Source organism: Corvus moneduloides, chromosome 20 (genome assembly GCF_009650955.1).
Source record: "Corvus moneduloides isolate bCorMon1 chromosome 20, bCorMon1.pri, whole genome shotgun sequence".
Lineage (NCBI taxonomy): Eukaryota > Metazoa > Chordata > Aves > Passeriformes > Corvidae > Corvus > Corvus moneduloides.
The window spans coordinates 2,771,078-2,789,090 of NC_045495.1; the positions used below are offsets into that span (position 1 = coordinate 2,771,078).

General features: G+C 48.1%; 1 protein-coding gene across 2 annotated transcripts in view; it reads right to left on the reverse strand.

Annotated features, from left to right (window-relative positions):
• Positions 1-17,102, reverse strand: part of YPEL2 (yippee like 2) — a 28,908-nt gene extending 11,806 nt beyond the window's left edge. The window contains exons 1-2 of one of the 2 annotated variants that reach the window (XM_032129731.1): positions 17,022-17,102; positions 5,334-5,646 (exon numbers count right to left, since the gene is read on the reverse strand). In XM_032129731.1, coding sequence (XP_031985622.1) covers positions 5,334-5,450 — 117 coding nt within the window. In that variant the 5' untranslated portion in view covers positions 5,451-5,646; positions 17,022-17,102. Of the gene's footprint in view, positions 1-5,333; positions 5,647-16,794; positions 16,881-17,021 lie in introns of those variants that run through there. The other variant, XM_032129732.1, reaches the window with a different exon arrangement.
• Positions 17,103-18,013: the final 911 nt, after the last annotated feature.

Genomic DNA, 18,013 nt, shown 5'->3' on the forward strand with positions numbered 1-18,013 from the left:
TGCATTTAATTTTAAACTTCATGGAAGCCAAGAATTACAAGGTGCCTCCCCTCTCACGTTCACAGCAGTGAAATGGGAAGCTAAAAAACTCCTAATGACTTCTCCCGGAGCTGCTTTGCTGTTTATCATTTACTGCTTGAACTCTAATACTTGCAATTAAGAGCAAGCTCTGAATAATGCCTGGAAGTGGCAAATTCATTAGGGAACAAGAGCTGGAAAGGAGGATCCAAAAGCTACTGGACAGCTTCTAGAAATGTGCATAAAATTGATAAATCTGGTGCATGAAGAGCTCACAGCAAATAAATGAACAGAAGATTTCTGTGCAGCGCTGAGCCAGTGAGACTGATACAATTATGAAACGTGTGAGCTGAAAAGATGCTGCTGCTGAGTGTGAGGCTGCAACAATGAGATCAGCCCTGTTCCCATCCCTAAAAAAGATATTGAAATGCTAAAAATGTAGAAGAGAACCACAAAAATTATATGGAACTGGAAAAAATCAAATTGCACCATGACAGAGCTGAATCTGTTTAGTCTATCCAAAAAGCGATCAAGAGTTACTTTGGTTACTGCAGACCTTTTACAGGGAGAAGAGTAGGGACTAGAGATGTATTTTATTGGGACTAGAGATGTATTTTATTAGCAAAAGAAATAAAATAATGGCCAGTGACAGGCAGCACAAGTCAGACAAATCTAAGTTCAAAGTCTCTGATTTTTAATAGTAAGGATGATTAACCACTGGGAAAAAAAATGACCAAAGGGAGCAGTGAATTTTTCCTCTCGAAGTCTTCAAATGGAGACTAAATGCTTTTCCTGCAAGAATTGCTGCAATCCTGGTGAAATCCACTGGCCCATGCTCCAGAGGTCAGGTGTGATGATGTGATGGCTCCTCCTGGCCCGAAGAGTTCATTACTGTGGAGCTGGGAACTTAAATTCATATTTGGGAAGGAACAAGATCTACTTTAAAGCAAGAATAAAACCTGTGTAATGAAATATAAGAACTTCACCCTTGAGAAGGGAATACCCATCTCACCTCATACACTGCTTTTTCCTATGATGGAAATGCAGGATTTTCATCAGACTTGTCTTGGACACCTATAAAATGCCTCTTTTTCCATTAAGTCAAAGATTACCACGTTGTAATTTTAAGATTATTCTTCTACCTTCTGTGCACGTTGCCCCCAGCCAGCAAATAACTTCACATCTTCAGAGTGAACTGAACTACAAATATCAGCTGGTTCCTGACATGTAAAGCCCTGAAGAACATTAAACACTGCCTTGTCCACATGAAAGAAAGAAAAAAGAAAAAAAAAGCAAAGAGCCAAACCAAAAAACCCAACAACTGCCGCTCCTTTCACCTGTATGTGGTGCATCAAATACTTCCAAGCAGCTGAATTCCTCCAAAAGTTCTCTGGAAGCACCAAAGCTTCAAATCCTTTTCAGATCCTCCAGTTGCAACATGGAGCAAAGTTTGAAGCTTTCAGCGAGCCATAAATCTCACCAAGAGGCTGCTGAACCACCAGGCTCAGTCTCCAGCAGCCAGGGAAGAGAGAGGCCAGAAGGACTGGGAGGGAATTTTCCTGATAAACCTCCCAACTCCCGACTGAGAAGATCAAAAAGAGCTTCTAAGTGCTCCCTCATTAACAACCCAACCCCAAATAAGAAAGTCAGGCACACAGAAGTCCTCTATTTTTCCTAAATTCTCAGTGCTGGAGGAGCTGCAGCCTTTTGTGCTGAAGAATTTCCCATTCATGTTCAGCGAGGTTCCATGCAGACATCAAAGGAAAACATTAAACTTCCCCGGCAAGCCTCGGGCTAACTTCAGAGGATACATCACTGCATAATGTTTAGCAGTTGGATCACAGCAATTCGTGGAAAAAAAGAAACTGCAGGACGCCCACAAGACATTCTCCACATATTTCCATAATCAGGGACATTTCTGCTGAATTACTGCTCACATAGCACAAAAAACCAGCACCCGAGACACTCCAGTGCCATCTTCGGCCTGGATCTTTCTGCTCTTGTTCCCAACCTCCTTGAAGGGCACCAAGGACGTGTGGATTCAAACAGAAAAGGCACACAAAGAGTTGGAATGGCACAGAGGAGGTAGAAATCAGCATCACCCCTGCCAGTTGGAGAAACTTGTTTACCTTGTTAAGTGTCTATTTTGTTGGCTGTTTGCTCAGGCCCCACCAGAAAATGATGGAAAAGAAAACCTCCTGTGACTCCTTCCTGGAGACATTGATTATGGAATATATTTTTTTCTTAAACATTCTAAAAACCATGGGATGTTGTGCCTGTAACAAGAAGTACCTTTCACTTATTTTTTGGCATTGAAATGTGCTTTTTAAGTACAGTTGCCTGGCACAGTGGTTTTGTTTTTACATTACAATCAAAGAAGATTGGGACACCCTGTACTAATTTGGAGGAGCAGACAGGACCTGCTCCAAACTCTTCCAAGCAGAGTGGACAAAGCAGCAGCATTTCAGGTGGGGAGAAGAAGGAATAAAGACATCCAGTGACTTCCTCAAGGTCACACAGGAATCTGTTGCAGGGCAGGGTTGAGTTCCCAAAGTCTCAGCCCACTTAAGCACTGGAAAAAGCAATGAAACAAGAGTATGTACTAAATTTGGCACAGCCTTTTAAATGATGCATTGCTCCAAGGGAACAAGAACCTCCACTCATGCTAACCCAGACACCAAAGGAACACGGAAAGGAAAACTACTCACTCCACCCAATTTATCTGATCACCTTAATATTTCTAAGTCAATAAGGCCTTTCTTGGCCAGACAGTCCGACCTACAATTCAGATCTTGTTACAAATCAGACACACTAAACCACTTTCTCCCTCAGGTTGCAGGAGATAAAAGGCCAAGTAAGAAACATTTTGGTAACTGGCTTCATGTAACAGCTTTGGATTTTCTTAAAAGCCTCAGCATCGATTGTTTTCTTTAAATAGCAGTGGTTTATTGAGAAACCTTCTCTACCCCTGCACAAGCACAAGGTTTTCCTGAAGTAGAGAAAGGAGCAAAAACTGCCCTGCCAAGGCATATTTGTCAAAGAGTTTTGGATACCTGGTCCTGGCAAAACACTTTGAAGCCAGAGTTAAGTTAACACTGGTGCTGAAGGGCTGGGAGGGGAAACTTGGGAGATGGAGAGGAAATGAAAGTATGGACTGACACAGAACAATCCTGGGATTCAGCTCCAGCTTGTGCTTCATCCAACAGCTCAAGCCAGTGCTGCAACTTGTGTGCATCCAAAGGAGCTAAAAGCTCCTGGAGTGCAGAGCAGCCCAGCTCTCGTGTGGTCTCTGCACAGCTCGGGGCAAAAGGAGCAGAGGAATTAATTTCATGGAGGCAAATCACCAACACCCTGCTGTTCCATAAAAGCCTGTTTTCTTGGGAATGTTCCCAAGGATGGTGTCATTTGGGCTGTTTGGATTCGAGTGGCACAGTCAGGTTCAGGATGAGCTGCTCCACAGCCTGAGAAACGCCCCCGTTTGCAGAATCTCCCACTCCCTTTCCCATCCTCGTTCCTCCCTTTTCCTCTGCCACGTTTTCATATGGAAAACAAGCAGTGCCTGGTTCAGGGATGTGAAAGTAAGGCTGTGATGAAAGAACTGAAACATTTCCCCGAGGCTTTCTGCAAACTGAACTCAAACAGATAAAAAGGCAACAATTTAAGTTTGCCTGGGAAAGTTCCTCCACATTTTGGAAGCCCCTTGAGGCAGGGACTGCCCTTCTGTTCTGTCAAACAGCCACTTGTACAAGCCACGATTGCACAACTACTTTTATAAGGTTTCCAATTACACAAAGAATGTGTTTTTATTCATGTTTACAACCCTGAGAAACAAACCCTGAAACCCCAAACCCTTTGCATTGAAATTCCATGACTTGCTAGTGGCTCCACCAGCAGTGAGGACCCAACTATTTACACCTTGGTCTAGAACGAACTTTTTGAAGGAGCAGATCCCACAGCACACTTCCACAAGTCACACACACCCTCACATTTTGCTTTCCTCCTTTCCTCTCCTGTCTGTATTTTAGCAGTCAGCATTCCTGAGCAGTTTCTGCCTGCCTTGGGCTAGAAGCTCAAATTCCAAGCAGTTGGCAGCACTGGCATTGCCCTGCTGGAAGCTACTTAACCTGCAAAGCTGGCTGCATTGGAGCATGGACATGGAACAAGGAGGGGAAGGAAGCATCAAAGGTGAAAGCACTGGGAATGTACAGCCTTGTTTTTCCCTGGCTGGGGACCAGCTGTGTCGAGAAAAAAAAAGCAGAGCACAAACGCTAATCTACTGTAAAAACAGCAAGTAAAACAAGCTTCTTTTCTCATCCAGTAAAGCACCTTCTGTGTCCCAACACAAAATCCAGGGTACCAAATGAAAATCCAGGGAGTCACTCCCCCATCTCAACTGGGCACAGGAGTCTGGAGTCACCCAGCTGCCCCCAAAGGTGAAGCAATTTCACCTCGACGGCACAGATGCTGTTTCATTTACACTTCACACCCCTTTCCAACTGGGCACAGCACCTCTGTCCCTGGCGATCCCAGCCTTTCCAGGCTGCTCCAAGAAGCTGAACTGTTTCAGCTGCACACACAGAGCTCACAGCAGCATTTCCACTCAGCTCAGCTCATAAATCTCTGGCTGTGCCTGTTTTTTCTGAACACAGAATTTATAAGCTGAATAAACTTTACGGAACAGTTATTCCAAGGCAGCCGAGACCTGGGAACTCGACGCCTGACCACAGCCAGGCACTGCAGGCTCCAGCAGACACTGGGAAAGTTTAGTTTTCCCACTTCAGAACAAGGTCCTCTTACTGGCCTGCTCCTTCTGCATCAAAACACTTATTGGCTCTGAGAGCTTTTAATTTAGCTTATCCTAACACCCCTCAGGAGCTGGAAGGGACCCACCATGATCGGAGTCCACCTCCTGCACAGCACACCCCAAGAATCCCACCCTGTGCCTGAGAGCTTTGTCCAAATGCTTCTGAAATTCAGACAGGTTTGATGCTGTGACCAAACCCCGGGGAACCTCCTTCCAGTGCTCAATCACCCTCTGGGTGAAAAACATTCTCCTGATATCCAACCTAAACCTCCCCTGACTCAGCTCCATCCATTCCCTGGTCACGAGACCGAAGGGATCAGTACCAGCCCCTCCACTGCAACCTGTGAGGATACTGAAGACCCCAATCAGTTAAAACAAATAGCAGCTCACAAATAGATCCTTTGGGCTGAGAGGCCATTTCCCAAGGAAAAAGGCAGCTGGATAAGGCCAAGCACTTCCACAGCCACTGATCTGCAAGGTGAGCAAACCGTCCGCTCCTGGGAGCACCTACCTTGGAAATGAGCTCATCGTGGTTGGCCAGGTGGGCCCTGCAGTGGATGCAGCTGTAGGTCCTGTGGCACGAAGGCAGATATGCCTGGAAAGTCTTGGACCTTGTCATCTTCACCATTGGAGCCACTGAGCGCTGGCTGAACTCCGGGGTGGCCCAGGAGGCGCTCCCGCAGGACGGGTCGCACGGGAAACACCGGAACACGCAGGTAAAGGCCGTGGTTTGGCAGGGGATGGGTGTGTGGGGCAGGCTCCACACGCTGGTGATGCTCCAGAGGAAGAGATGTGGGCAGAGGAAACGGGGATTTCACACAAACCTGTGGTGGAAAACAAGACAGAACACTCAGCTCGCAGAGGTGACAGCGCTGTCCCAGCCCGCACGGGGATTTAGGGTTGGATTGAGGAGCAGGAGACAGGAGTGATGCCTGGGAATTAGATCAGCAGGATGGAGATTTATTTGCTTGCTGGCTGCCCTCAAACCTCCCTGCTGCTGTTATCTCCATCCATTCTTCCAGCACTTAATGGCTCTGGAAATGACTGCAGAGGTGTGAAGATGCTGGGATGATTTCCATCGAGCCTGGTCTCCCAAACCCCTCTGGGGAACTCGGCACCGCCCCGGGCTCTGCCACCCAGGGAGAAAGTGAGGAGCAGAGGTCGGAAGACTTTCCCTGCTGTCCCCTGTCTGAGTCACTGCTGTGACACCCCAGAAGCCCATGGGAAAACTGGGAGCTGGACCTGGGTTTTCTGAGCCACCAGGTAAGGATATGAGTCACCAAACCAGTTTTTCTCCCCATTCTGCCTTACTTTCCACATGGGAAATGCAGGATTCCTTCATTACACTCTCCTTTATAACTCCCTGCAAGCTCTGAAGGTAGAAGCTACTCTATAAACCGCACTCCAGTATTTTATTTTTTTTTAATCTGAACATCTGACAGCAGCCTCTGAAGACTACTCCTGATAGCAAGAGACAGTTAAAAACCCTATTCAGGAAGGAAACACCATTTCACACTCTGACATCATCTGACAGCACCTGCCAGGCAGCTCAAGTCTGGGTCTCTTTTTGTTGGCAGAAATGGAGTTTTCAGATCCCACACCTATAAAAGTCTTACCAGCTACAAGTGTTCCTTTTGAGGATGGAAAAGCATAAAGGAAGCAGCTCTCCTCCCTCCCGGATCCACGGCATGCATGTGTGCTCTACAAATTAATCGTGAACTCTGACTGCTCCTCCCAGGAGGATTTTCCTTTCCATAAAACACGTGGTTCTGCTCAGTTTCTGAGCCTGCACTTTGTGTATCAAACATGGAACACCACCAGCTTCCCCACTACCACCACCACCCATCCCCAAAATAAAGAAAACAAGAAACAACATCTTAGGCACCCATGAAAACCCTGCCTCCAACACTTTCCCCAAGCCTTGTCACAGTTGACAAGGCAGATTCAAGGTATCCAAGCCATGGGCAGAGACACTTTCCACCATCCCAGGGCGTTCAGAGCTCTGTCCAACCTGGCCTTGGACAATTCCAAGGATGGGGCAGCCACAGCTTCTTGGCCAGGCCTCACCACCCTCACAGGGAAGGATTTTTTGGTGATACCTACCCTAAACCTCCTCTCTGTCAGTGTGAAGCCATCCCCCTTGTCCTGTCACTCCCTGTTCCTATAAACGGTCCCTTTCTCTCTGTCTTGTAGCTCCCTGCAAGTACCAGAGGGACCATGACCACACACAGTGCTCAAAAGGAGGCAGAATCCAGTAAATAGGAGACACACAACAGGATACCCATTTTTTTGTTCCTTTTTTTCTGAAATATTTTTCTTCTGCTGTCCAGGAGGCAGCTTCCTCACAGTCAAATGGGAAAAAAGCATCTTGCTCATCAGGCAAACTGCTGATAAAGCATATCTATCATGATCATAACAGTCAGCACTTCCACAGCAGTGCTCATTCCTAAAGCTTTCTGCAAACACCAACTAATCAAGATTAACCTTTTCCAATTCAAGTTACAGCCACAGCTAAGCAGGACCCATCGTGGCACAGAAGGGTTCATTTCCCAGCTTGTTAGGAACTCACCCCTCTCTTGTTCAGCCCAAAGGGGGTCTTGCCAAGAATTTACCTGGCCAGCTGCTAAGGGCTGGGCATTGTTTGCTCCACAGCTGCAGCTCTGGATTTCAACAAGATTTGCTTTTTACACTCATCAGAGAAGGAAGATAAATCAGTCTCCACCTGTATCCTGCCCCAGTTCTCTGTGTGCACCAGAATTTTGACAGAACAGAGTTCTGCATTAGTCAGCATTGTTTTCCCATCCCAGGTGAGACACGCTCAAGGACTGCACCCTAAATTTGCAACAGGGCAGAAACCAGACATAAACCAAAGCAGAATCCTCATTTTCAGCTGATACAAAACCATCCCCGAATTCCAAGGCCCTGATTGAGCAGCTGACGTGTTTTATGCCAGCCCTAAGGCATCCCAGAACCTGGAATCTGTGAGCATCCAAGTGCAGGGAAGCAGGAGACCAAGTGTGCCCTTCCTGGGGCCAAATGCAACTGCATCCCAAGGCACCAAGCCCTGTCTGGAGACAGATTCCCTTGGACAGAGCACCTGGAGGAAAGCACCAGGAAGGACTGGCTATCACTGATTCCTGAATGAGAATCCAGACTGTGTCTAAACCTTAAACTTGAGTGATTTGTAATGAAATGGTGCAAAGCCCTCTCTCCTTCACTTCAGCATGGATCAGTAAAATGCTCATCACCACTTTTACCACTTCCATCCTGTCGTGCCAAACTTTCCTTTCCTGATCAGCTGGAGAAGGTAATCCACAGGCACCCCCAGAGCCCAGTGGAGAGATAAATAAACCCCAACCAGAATAATATCACAGCAATCCCTTAATTTGTTGTTTGCTGACCCCTCTGTCCAGGCCTGCTAAGCATCAATGCTCCAGAACAATGAATAAAGCAGGAAATACTACAGCTGCATTTATCTGACAGAGCAATGAACACACACAGGAATTATCTGCTGCACACAGCTTTCTGCAAAAGCATTTCATGAGCATTCATTTATTTGACCTCATAACACACTGAACATCAGCAAAAAACATTTGACCTTTTAAAAGCAGACAAAAAAAAAATATTCAGGCGAGATGGTATCAGAGGAACTGCAATTCCTGTTCTCAGGGCTGTGCTGAGAAGGCAAACTCGATCTCTCTGCTTCAGGCAGGGCAGAGAATAAAGATTTGTGAGCCAAGATCTTGGTGGGAAGCCTCGTTAAGAAAATGCCTTGAATAAAAACTTCAGATAAGCTCAGCTACGGCAGCTATAATTTATCAAGACAGCACTTTCACACAGACTGATCACATGTGCATTGTCTACCAAGAGCTCTGTCCTCATCCAAGTGTGGGAGAGGAGGGAAAACCTACAGGAAATGTATTCTGACATCCTACAAGCACAGCCAGCAGCTTGTAAGGACCAATTTCTGTCTTAAATATAATTTTGAAATGTATTCAGTGGCTCCCAGCAATGCAAAACCCAACCCCTTGGATTTTTCATATCCTAATGACAACTACATTTGAATTAAGAGACAATTACCAGCTAACAGTGCATTTGTTCTACTGCAGAACAAAGGCACGAGGATGAATTTGGGCTGTGCCTCTGGTTTTCAGAATGATGAGTTCATGCGCATCAGCATCATAGGCAGTGGGCATCAGTGGAGTCATTCCACTCACTTTAAAACAGAACAAAAGAGGGTTTGCTCACTTTATCATCATGCCCAGTACTGTCAGAGAGATGAGTATCTGTCACCAGCAACATCATCCATTATTTTTCTTTTCTCATTCAGGAGAAATTTATCTCTGGGATGGGATTCACTCAATTCAATGGAAGAGAAATTTGTGCCTATTAATTAATTCACAAGTCAGAAAGCTGGTTTAGACAAAAGGAAGGAATTCTAAAGAAAAAGCTTTCAACATCATTTATTGTGGGTTATCAGTGAGAGAATCAGCTGAATGTTCTGCTTGCCTGCACTGGGTGTGTTGGGCTGTCCTGCTTCATCCTGCTGAGTTTTGAGCAGATACCAACTTCCTGATGGAAAAATCACGCCACACATTTTGCCATTTGGACAATTTCTTGGTTCAGAATCCACCCTCCACCTGTGGGTGTCCAACACCCACTTTCCACACAAAGCTGTCAGCAATTCAGGAAACACAAAAAAAGGGAGGAAGTCTGTGCCAAGCACCTGCCAGACAAGGCCACTGCATGTACAAGTCCATATGCCAGAGAATAAAACCATCACACACAAGTCTAATTTTGAATAAAATCCATTTGCAATGCGGCTCAGATGCAAATGTTCATTGTGGCAGGACAAACAACAGGTTTGTTGGGTCTGAGAGTTTGTTTTAGGGATTATTCCATTTTAAAGATAAATTTCAGCCTGTGAAATACTTATTGAAATACAGCAAATGCTATAGAAAGCTGTTTGCTGCAGCTCTGAAACAATCCAGATATTTGGAAACCCAACCTTTCTTCCTTGGTGGGTCTCTTCTCATTAATATAGAAAGAGTTTGAGCTGTGCTGATTGCCAGTGTGAGGAAAGCACAAGAGGAGCTGGGTTTGTAGAGTTTTCTGTGTCTAAGGTGTGGCAGCCTGGGTTGCTCCAGGTTCTCAAGGTAAGTACAGCCACTTACTAGGGTTTTCTTGACAAAAACTGCCTTAATATTCCTTACTGCAGCTTAAAGAAGGAAGGCTGGTCTCTAATTGGAGTCTGGGTTTGATGCCCAGTTTTGCTTTCCTATGGAATAGAAGTTACCAGTGTCAAGTGTCGGACCCTCAGAGACACCTGGCACTGCTAAAGGAGCATTTTATACTCTGATGGTGACAAAAAATCCTGGTTTGGGGCAGTGTGGAGATCCTCAGTTCTGGGAAAGATGAACTGGATCGTCTGAAGGTGGGAGGGTGGGATGTACCTTGTGGAAGGTCTGGGAGGAAGGATGAGCATCCCCAATTTAAACAGGGAACACAGGGGAAAGCCAAGAAAGGAGCTGAAATAGCAGATGGGTGAACACAATGTGCTTCACTCCTTCAGCATCGAGTTTCTGAAATGCACGAATTTCAAACCCTGGCTAAGGTGACACTGCAAAGAGCTCAGCAGCACCACTGATCCCCGAGTGTCCTTCTCTAACACCTGCACTCCCTCAGCTCATCCTCCAGACCCTGGAAGCAGGAAAAGAACATGAGAATATGTGGAACAGGAACCTTTTGCACTTCTATCAGCTGCATGGACACAACTACAACACAAATAATAATATTTAACCCCTTTTCCTCCTCTGGGTGTCTCCTAGCAAGTGACTTCATGTCTTCCTGCACTGCGAGGAAGCACTTCATGGTTTTGGGAAAAAGGGGATGGATGGAGGGATGGATGGATGGATAAAGGTGATATTGATAGCAAACAGCATTCCAGACACCTGCCAGGAAACCACTAGAGGGCATCAGGAAGAGCTGCAGCAGGAGGCAATCCCAGACTCTCCAGCCGGCCACAGGGAATCCGGGACGGGCAGGATGCCAACCCTGCTGCACCTGCCGTGCTCCACATTCCACAGCCAGCCTGGCAGGAAAAACCCCGTGTTATCCTGCTGAACAGCTCCCACCACCAAACCCGGCAGAACTGCCAGGCTGATTATATTAATCACCTTTGAAAGGCTGGGGTTTGGTGGTTTTTTCGCTCTTTAAGACCATCACTCCATATCTATCACAACTCTTCCCATCAAAAACAGACACAACACCCCACAACAACCCCCCCGGGGTGTCTCTGATGGACAGGCTTCCTATAAAGGTCATCTGGAAAGTACAGGAAAATGAGCTGAAACTTAAAAGCAACAAAGAGCAAATTTTAAAACTCACTTCGGGTTAGAATTTTGTTTAAGTCTGTGTAGTTTTGTCACTGTAATCCAGTAAAAACCCATTAAGCTTATTAAAAATAAATATTAAAAATATTTTTAAGAAATGGTTCTTTACATAGTTGATTTATGTTCTGCCAATTTGGAGATTAAATCAAATTTAAAAGTTTCACTTATTTTCATAACCCACACCAGTGCATCTTCAGGTTCTTAAATGCAAGAAGCAAGTCCACAGGGCTCCTGCATTCCAATCAGGAATTCTTGTGTGAATTACAGCGTTCAGCCAACTGGAAAGGGAAAGAACAGGTTAAAATAACTCAGTGAAGATGGTGCAGAGGTGCTTTTCTCTGTCTCCTGACTACAGAGAGCAGGAGACAATGAGAATTTTCTGAGTTTCTTTACAGCCTAAGGCTGGGCTTGGACCATTCAGTGTCAGCACTGCTCACTCATCTCTCCCCACGACTCAAAGCATCATCAGACAACACTGGGAAGCAGAGAAGGGAAATAATTCTGGATATTTTAATCAAAGCCTTTCCTTTACAATTGCATCTCAAAAAGGCAGGGGACAAGCTAGGACAGACATCACCTGGCTTCATAATTTATTACAGAAGGTTTATTTAAGCCTTTTTTTATTTAAAGGTATTACTGAAAGATTATAATTTATTACTTTTTCCAGGCCTGTCTCTGAAACCACATAAAGCAGGGACTGCAAGATTCAGCCTCTCCAAGGAATGACTGACACCTCTGGCTGAATTCTCTTCCCACTCTCCCGAGTTGCCTGGCAGCGATATCTTTGCAATGCAGAAGAGCCTGTGCTGCTGCTAAGGAGCAGCAGGGTGAGATTACAGCTGCAAGCTGCCCACCTTCAGGTCCCTCCAGCCAAATCCAGGGCCCAATTCCAGCAGAGGCCACTCCAGTGGTACCAAACAGAGCAGGAAAAGTCGCCTGGAGAAGCAGCGCGAATCCGAACGAGGCAGCGCTTCCGTCTGCTCCCACCAGCAAATCCCACTCGTGCCACAAATAAAAGCTGCAAGCTGGACTAATTTAACACACAAGTGACTCCATTTCCTCCTCTACATTTTGCAAAGCTCCAGCAGCCCCAGGAAGGGGTAAGAGCTCTGCAGCGGAACTGGCTGGGCTGCAGCTCCTCGTTTCAAACCCACCCTCGTGCTGAGCCAAGCCACACGTTCAAGGTGAAGGTCACATCTGGAGCCCCAGATCAAGGACTTTGCCAGTGTGTTCCACAAAATGAAACAAGACCCTTGCCTTGTTATTCTAACACCATCCCGAACTAAAAGCATCAAGGAAAAGCTCTTCCCATCCAACCAATCACTTACTGACAAAAAATGGAAACGCTCTTCATCATCCCAACTTCTCAGCTTGATTTGCTTTAATTGCAAAACAGTCTGGCTGTCCAAATCAATCTCGTATCGTTTCATTTGCTGTAGTGTTCCTCAGATCGCTTTATTATCTCCCTCTCTGGCAAACGTGGGTATGACCAGGATTCAATTACCTGGGGCTGCTGGATGGATCATCCATTTCTCCCTGATAAAGCCAGGGAACACAGTGAGAACATTTATCTATTGCAAGGATCATTCCAATATCCTCAAAGACATTAAAGAAGGGTTTGCTAGAGCTGCCTGCCATGACTCACTACTACAAGCTCCCCTTATCAAATTCCTAAATTTTCACCTGCCTACAAACCCCACCTGCTCAGAGGGTTCTTCCCAGGAACATCTTTAGCCTGGCCTTGCTCTGCTCAGCAGCTCATCTGTCATGGGACAGACAGGGACTTTATTTTCTACCCTGGTACATCTGACTCTTTTCTGAGTAAAGCAAAGGATAACATGGTGAATTCTGACCCATCTCTGTCAGAAGCACTTTTAATGCAACAGTTCCTGCATTAACAAGGGACAAACTGCAGCACTTCAGCCACCACCCTTCTTGCTTTCCTTTAGCAGCGCCGTGTGTCAAGGTGGCAAAGTCAGGTGAGGATTTAGAGCTTGAATCTTCACATGACAGATACTTTAAAACTGAATCTAGTTTAAGAAGGTCAAGTCAGCTGTTACCTTGCCAGGTTTTGTCATTAGTTCCTCCTGGATATCCCCTCTAGCCTGGCAAGGTAGGTGAACTGACTCACCTCGCACAGTTCTGCGCCTACTGACACATGTTTGAGCTGGGAGTTCCTGGGATCCTCGTGAAGATTTCTTATTTCCCCACAGCTAATAATTCACCCCATCTTTTTTTGTTTGTGATGCTGGACAGTCTGTTTTTAGTAACATCTTGCTCCAGCCATATTTCATCAGTGAAACCTCAGAGTTTCTTCTGGAGCTCCACGGCTGAGCCGTGTAATGCCCAGGTCACACCATGCTATGTTTTGTCCTCATGGTGCCAATGTGAAACAGGAGAAGTGGCACCACTCTGCCTTCTCTCTCAGCAGATCAGAAAGTTCTCTGAAGGGCAAATTCAAAGCATCCTCAGCTTTTGGAACTTTTAGTAGCCTTTGCTCGACTGCGGGAGTTTCGCTCTGTACAAGTCACGACAGCAGTGAAAAAGGAGTCTAAAAGTGATGTATTTTTGTGAGTCAGCAGAACATCTCACACTCTAACATTCTCCACCAACACCTGGGCAGGTGTAAAAGAACCAATCTCTAGATGGACATGTCAGTGAGGAGACCGGAAGGCAGCTCGGTTGCATTCCCATAACCTCCAGTGACTCACAGTGCCTGGCACTATCATTTGTTAAAGCAAGAGTGAAGCAGGGATAATAGCTATTTACTAAAAACAGAGGAGCGTGATTAGCTTTAATTAGCATTGTCAAGTGACTTGAGATTGTCAGGTACAAGATGTGGGAGAACTAAGTCTCATTAATTATGTTATTTCCTGCAGCCTTAAGTAGCTTGGCCAGTCCAGTGACGCTTCCGGAGACGGAGCTGCTCCTGATGGCCAACACATCCCACATCAGAGGGTGGAAACACTCCCACACAGGCCTGGAAGATGGGGCTGTCCAGTAAAGGGTTGCAGAGAAGGAGAAGAATCAAAACCGATCAGCTTATGTGCTGCAGGACAGCCACAGACCCTGACAAACAGGGACAAAAAGGCAAAATGACATGGCAAAAACCAGACTCGGAGGTAACTGACTCCAAATTCCAGGGAAGGGAAAACCAGGACCAATAGGGGCAACAGGGAACGTGATTCAGGCCCAGTGCACAGCACTCCTGGAAAACTTTTTATCCCCCCAAAAAAGACAAACTATAAGAAACCCACATTCTCAACCAGCATCACACGACCAACAGACACTGATTTACCACCTAAGATCTGCTCTAAAGAAATGAAAAATCTTTGAGTCAGAATAGTCCCTCTCTTCTATGGACTCCTCTTGGCTTCTAGAAGGAAAAGAAAACCTGTCCTTAGCCATTAGCTACTGTGACTAGATCTAAAAGACAAGACCTGCAAATAAACAGGCACAGAAAAGAGCGAACATCCTGAAGGACCAACTTACAGGTCTCTATCAAGGAGGGGAAAAAAGGCAGCTGTGTATCCTGGTTTCCAAGCAATAACTACACTCTGCTACATCTTGGACATCCTGATCAGCTTCAGAACAGCCCAGCGAACTGAACTCTCAATTTCCCCATTCCAGACTCCACTCTGTGATCCCTGTGCTCCAGCACTCCACAGCTGACCTCTAATGAAGACTCTGCTTAAGCTCAAGCCAACAAAGCTCTGCCAGGTAATGACCAAAGCCTGGCTTTACTGGTGTCTCTTCTTCCACACACATGGTCAAAGGCAAGGCCGTGATGCAAGAACTAGAAATAAATGGTTTTTTACTCCTCTGCAATCCCTGAAATGCTTTCGTAGTACCACACCAGATGAAGGAGCTCCCACTTTCTAAACTGCCAGCCAGGACCCAGAGTGACCAGTTCCTTAATTAAATTCCCTCTCAGCAACAGGTATTCAATCCATGAGTCAAGGAGCCTTTGAGGGAATGTGGATTTACAGGTAGGGATACTGTCTTCTTCAATACAACCCTGACTCAACTGCACACACCGAGCAGCAAGGAAAGGAAATAATTTATTCAGAATCTATGGATCCAGAGGACACGAGGGAGCTCAAGGACCAACACAGTTTTGCCAGTTATTCCAATCTTGGCACTGGGAAAGAGACACCTGCAAAGAAAACTAAAATAATAAATAAGTAAGAGAAACACTTGACATCTCCATCAGATGAAAGCAACATCTCTGGCCTCCCTACAGTATTCCCAACTTCAGCTTCAAAGCATAGCCCTCACTTTCACATGGCCTTTCAGCAGGGAACAGGAATCAGGGATCCACGGAGAAAAGGAGAACATCTCAATTCCCTGTTCCACACACAGCAAACAATGTTTACAAGGAACCAGAGGTGGGGATCCAACACGATGAGATCTTGAACAGAATCAGTGGGAGTGCTCTGTGAGGATGAAGTCACAAAACACATCCTTTCCAGGCAGAATCCTCTCACGGATTACAAAGCAAGCTCCCTCAGTATCTGCTTGTTTACAACCCTCTCACTCAGCACAGGCCTCCCTGCACTGCCCAGCTTTAAGTAACCATAAACGCATTAGGAAAAATCCTTATCTGGAGCAGGCCCTGAGGAAGGCAGTGGCAAGAAGGCAGTGCAGGAAGGCAGGTGCTGTGCTCTGTCCCGCCCTTGCCCAACTGCACGCGAGGAACACTGGTCTGACAGGCCTTCCTCGGGCTGTTTTCTAAGACAGAAAAACGTGGGGACAAAGCCACTCCAGTAAATCGTAGGGTAAGGAGGCAAGGATTCCACTTCTTTTTTTCCCTACCCCGTTAAAAATCACATTTTAAACAGGAGCATTTCAAGTCAGTTTGGCTTCAAAAATCAGCATTAAAACCTGAAGCTATGGACCCGTGGCTACTTCTGCCACCTCGAATTTCTCTGGCTTTTCTGGATCAAACCCAGATGTTTCTGTGGAGATGCAGAACCCCGTTACCATTTCACCCTCAGCCCCGGCCCTCGGCGGAGCTCCGCAGAAGAGGAAGCTGCTACACCCTTATCACCGGCGACAGCAACAACACAGACCAGCTGAGTTACCGTGCGCCCGGTTCCGGTGCTTCGTGGGCCAGAACTGCCCTGGGAGGGGCATCCCCAGGGCGCCCTGCAATCCCTGTGCCCCCCCGGGCACGATGTCAGCGCTGTAGCAGAGACACAGCTGGGCACGGCCCGGGCTCCGGGGACTCGCAGCACCGCTGGCAAACGGAGCTGCTGCCCCGGAGCCCCGAGGGAAGACGCTGCACCTCGGCGGGGTCACCGCCCGAGCCCCCCGCACGCCCCGTCCCACCTGCGGGGTCAGGGTGTACAGCGCGTTCATCGCCACAGCGAGATGGGTGGCGAGGAAGGGCCACCTCTGCTCCTCCTCCTCCTCGTCCTCCCCCGGCGTCTCCTTGTTGATCCCCGGGTCGGTGGCACCGAACCCCTCCCGGCCGGACCGGTTGCCCCCCGGCCTCCATCCCCTCGCCCGGCCGCACACACAAAGGCCGCCGCTCGCCCAGCCCGGCTCTCCCACCGCCAGCACCGGGGGCTCCCCCACCTCCTCTACCGGTCCCGATGGAGCCTCCCAGGGATGTTCCCCCGGATTCACGCAGCCGCGGGGTGGATGGAGGGGGGAAACACAGGGACACACGGACACAGATGCGGCTGTGGCGCAGCTGCGCCCGGCCGCCCAGCCCCGGCCCCGCCGCGCGCGGGCCGGGACGTTTCTCCTCGGCGGCCGCTCGCCCCTCACGCCCTCACGTTCTCCGTGCCGCCCTCACTCACCGCGGCCGCACCGAGCGCGTCCCGGCGCGGACCGAGCGCGGCGGCCGCCGACGCGCACAGAGCCCGCAGCGCCTCCCCCGCCCGCCGCCTGCTCCCTCCCCTTATACCCTGCCGGCACTGAACGACACCGCCCCGAGCCAATCAGCGCCCACCGGCACATAGCAACACGCCGCGGATTGGCTGTCGCCGGCCGCAGCCCATTTTTGCCGAGCCATTCAGTGCGCGGCGCTGGCGCGGCGCTCCCGCCCCCTCCCCCCCCCCGCGCGCACCGCCGGGCCCGCACGCAGCGGCTGCGGCAGCCAATGGGAGCGCGGCTCGCGCGGCCGCACAACAAACACGGCGCGGCCTCTTAAAGGCGCCGCGCCCGCCTGGGGTGCGCGCAGGATGCGCGGGGGTCTGCGCGTCCCCGGGTGTCAGCGCGTCCCCGGGTGTCAGCGCCACGGCGCAGGGGAAGGGGGGGGGTGTGGTCTCTTTCGTATGGTTTGTGCGTTATTTCCGTCTTTCCCCGCGCAGGTAATTAGCGGCCGTTAATAAACGGCGGTAATTAGCGGTGTCTAGTGCGTGGGGTGGGCTCTTGGGGTGCCCCCGAGGGAGCAGTGGCAGCGCACAGACACAAAATCCACCTATAGTAACCCCAAAATTCACCAATATTAACCCCCAAATCCACCAATACTAGCCCCAAAATTCACCAGTGTTAACCCCCAGATCCAGCAGCGCTAATGCAGCTTCTCCAACGCACCACGGGCTAACTGCAAAAATGAGGATATTCCATATTGCTCCTGGAAATCTCCATCCCTGCCCTTGCCATGAATTTTTCCAGGCGAGGTCTTGGCAATTTTATACCCAAACATCTGCAGATGTGCTCACAGAGCCTGAGCACACACACACAGCAAACCCCAATTAAATGCCATCCCCTCAAAGCTCTGTAATTAAGACACGAGCACCCAGCAGCTCAGGCCGAGATAATTCGAAGGCTTCCCCCTGCACGTTTT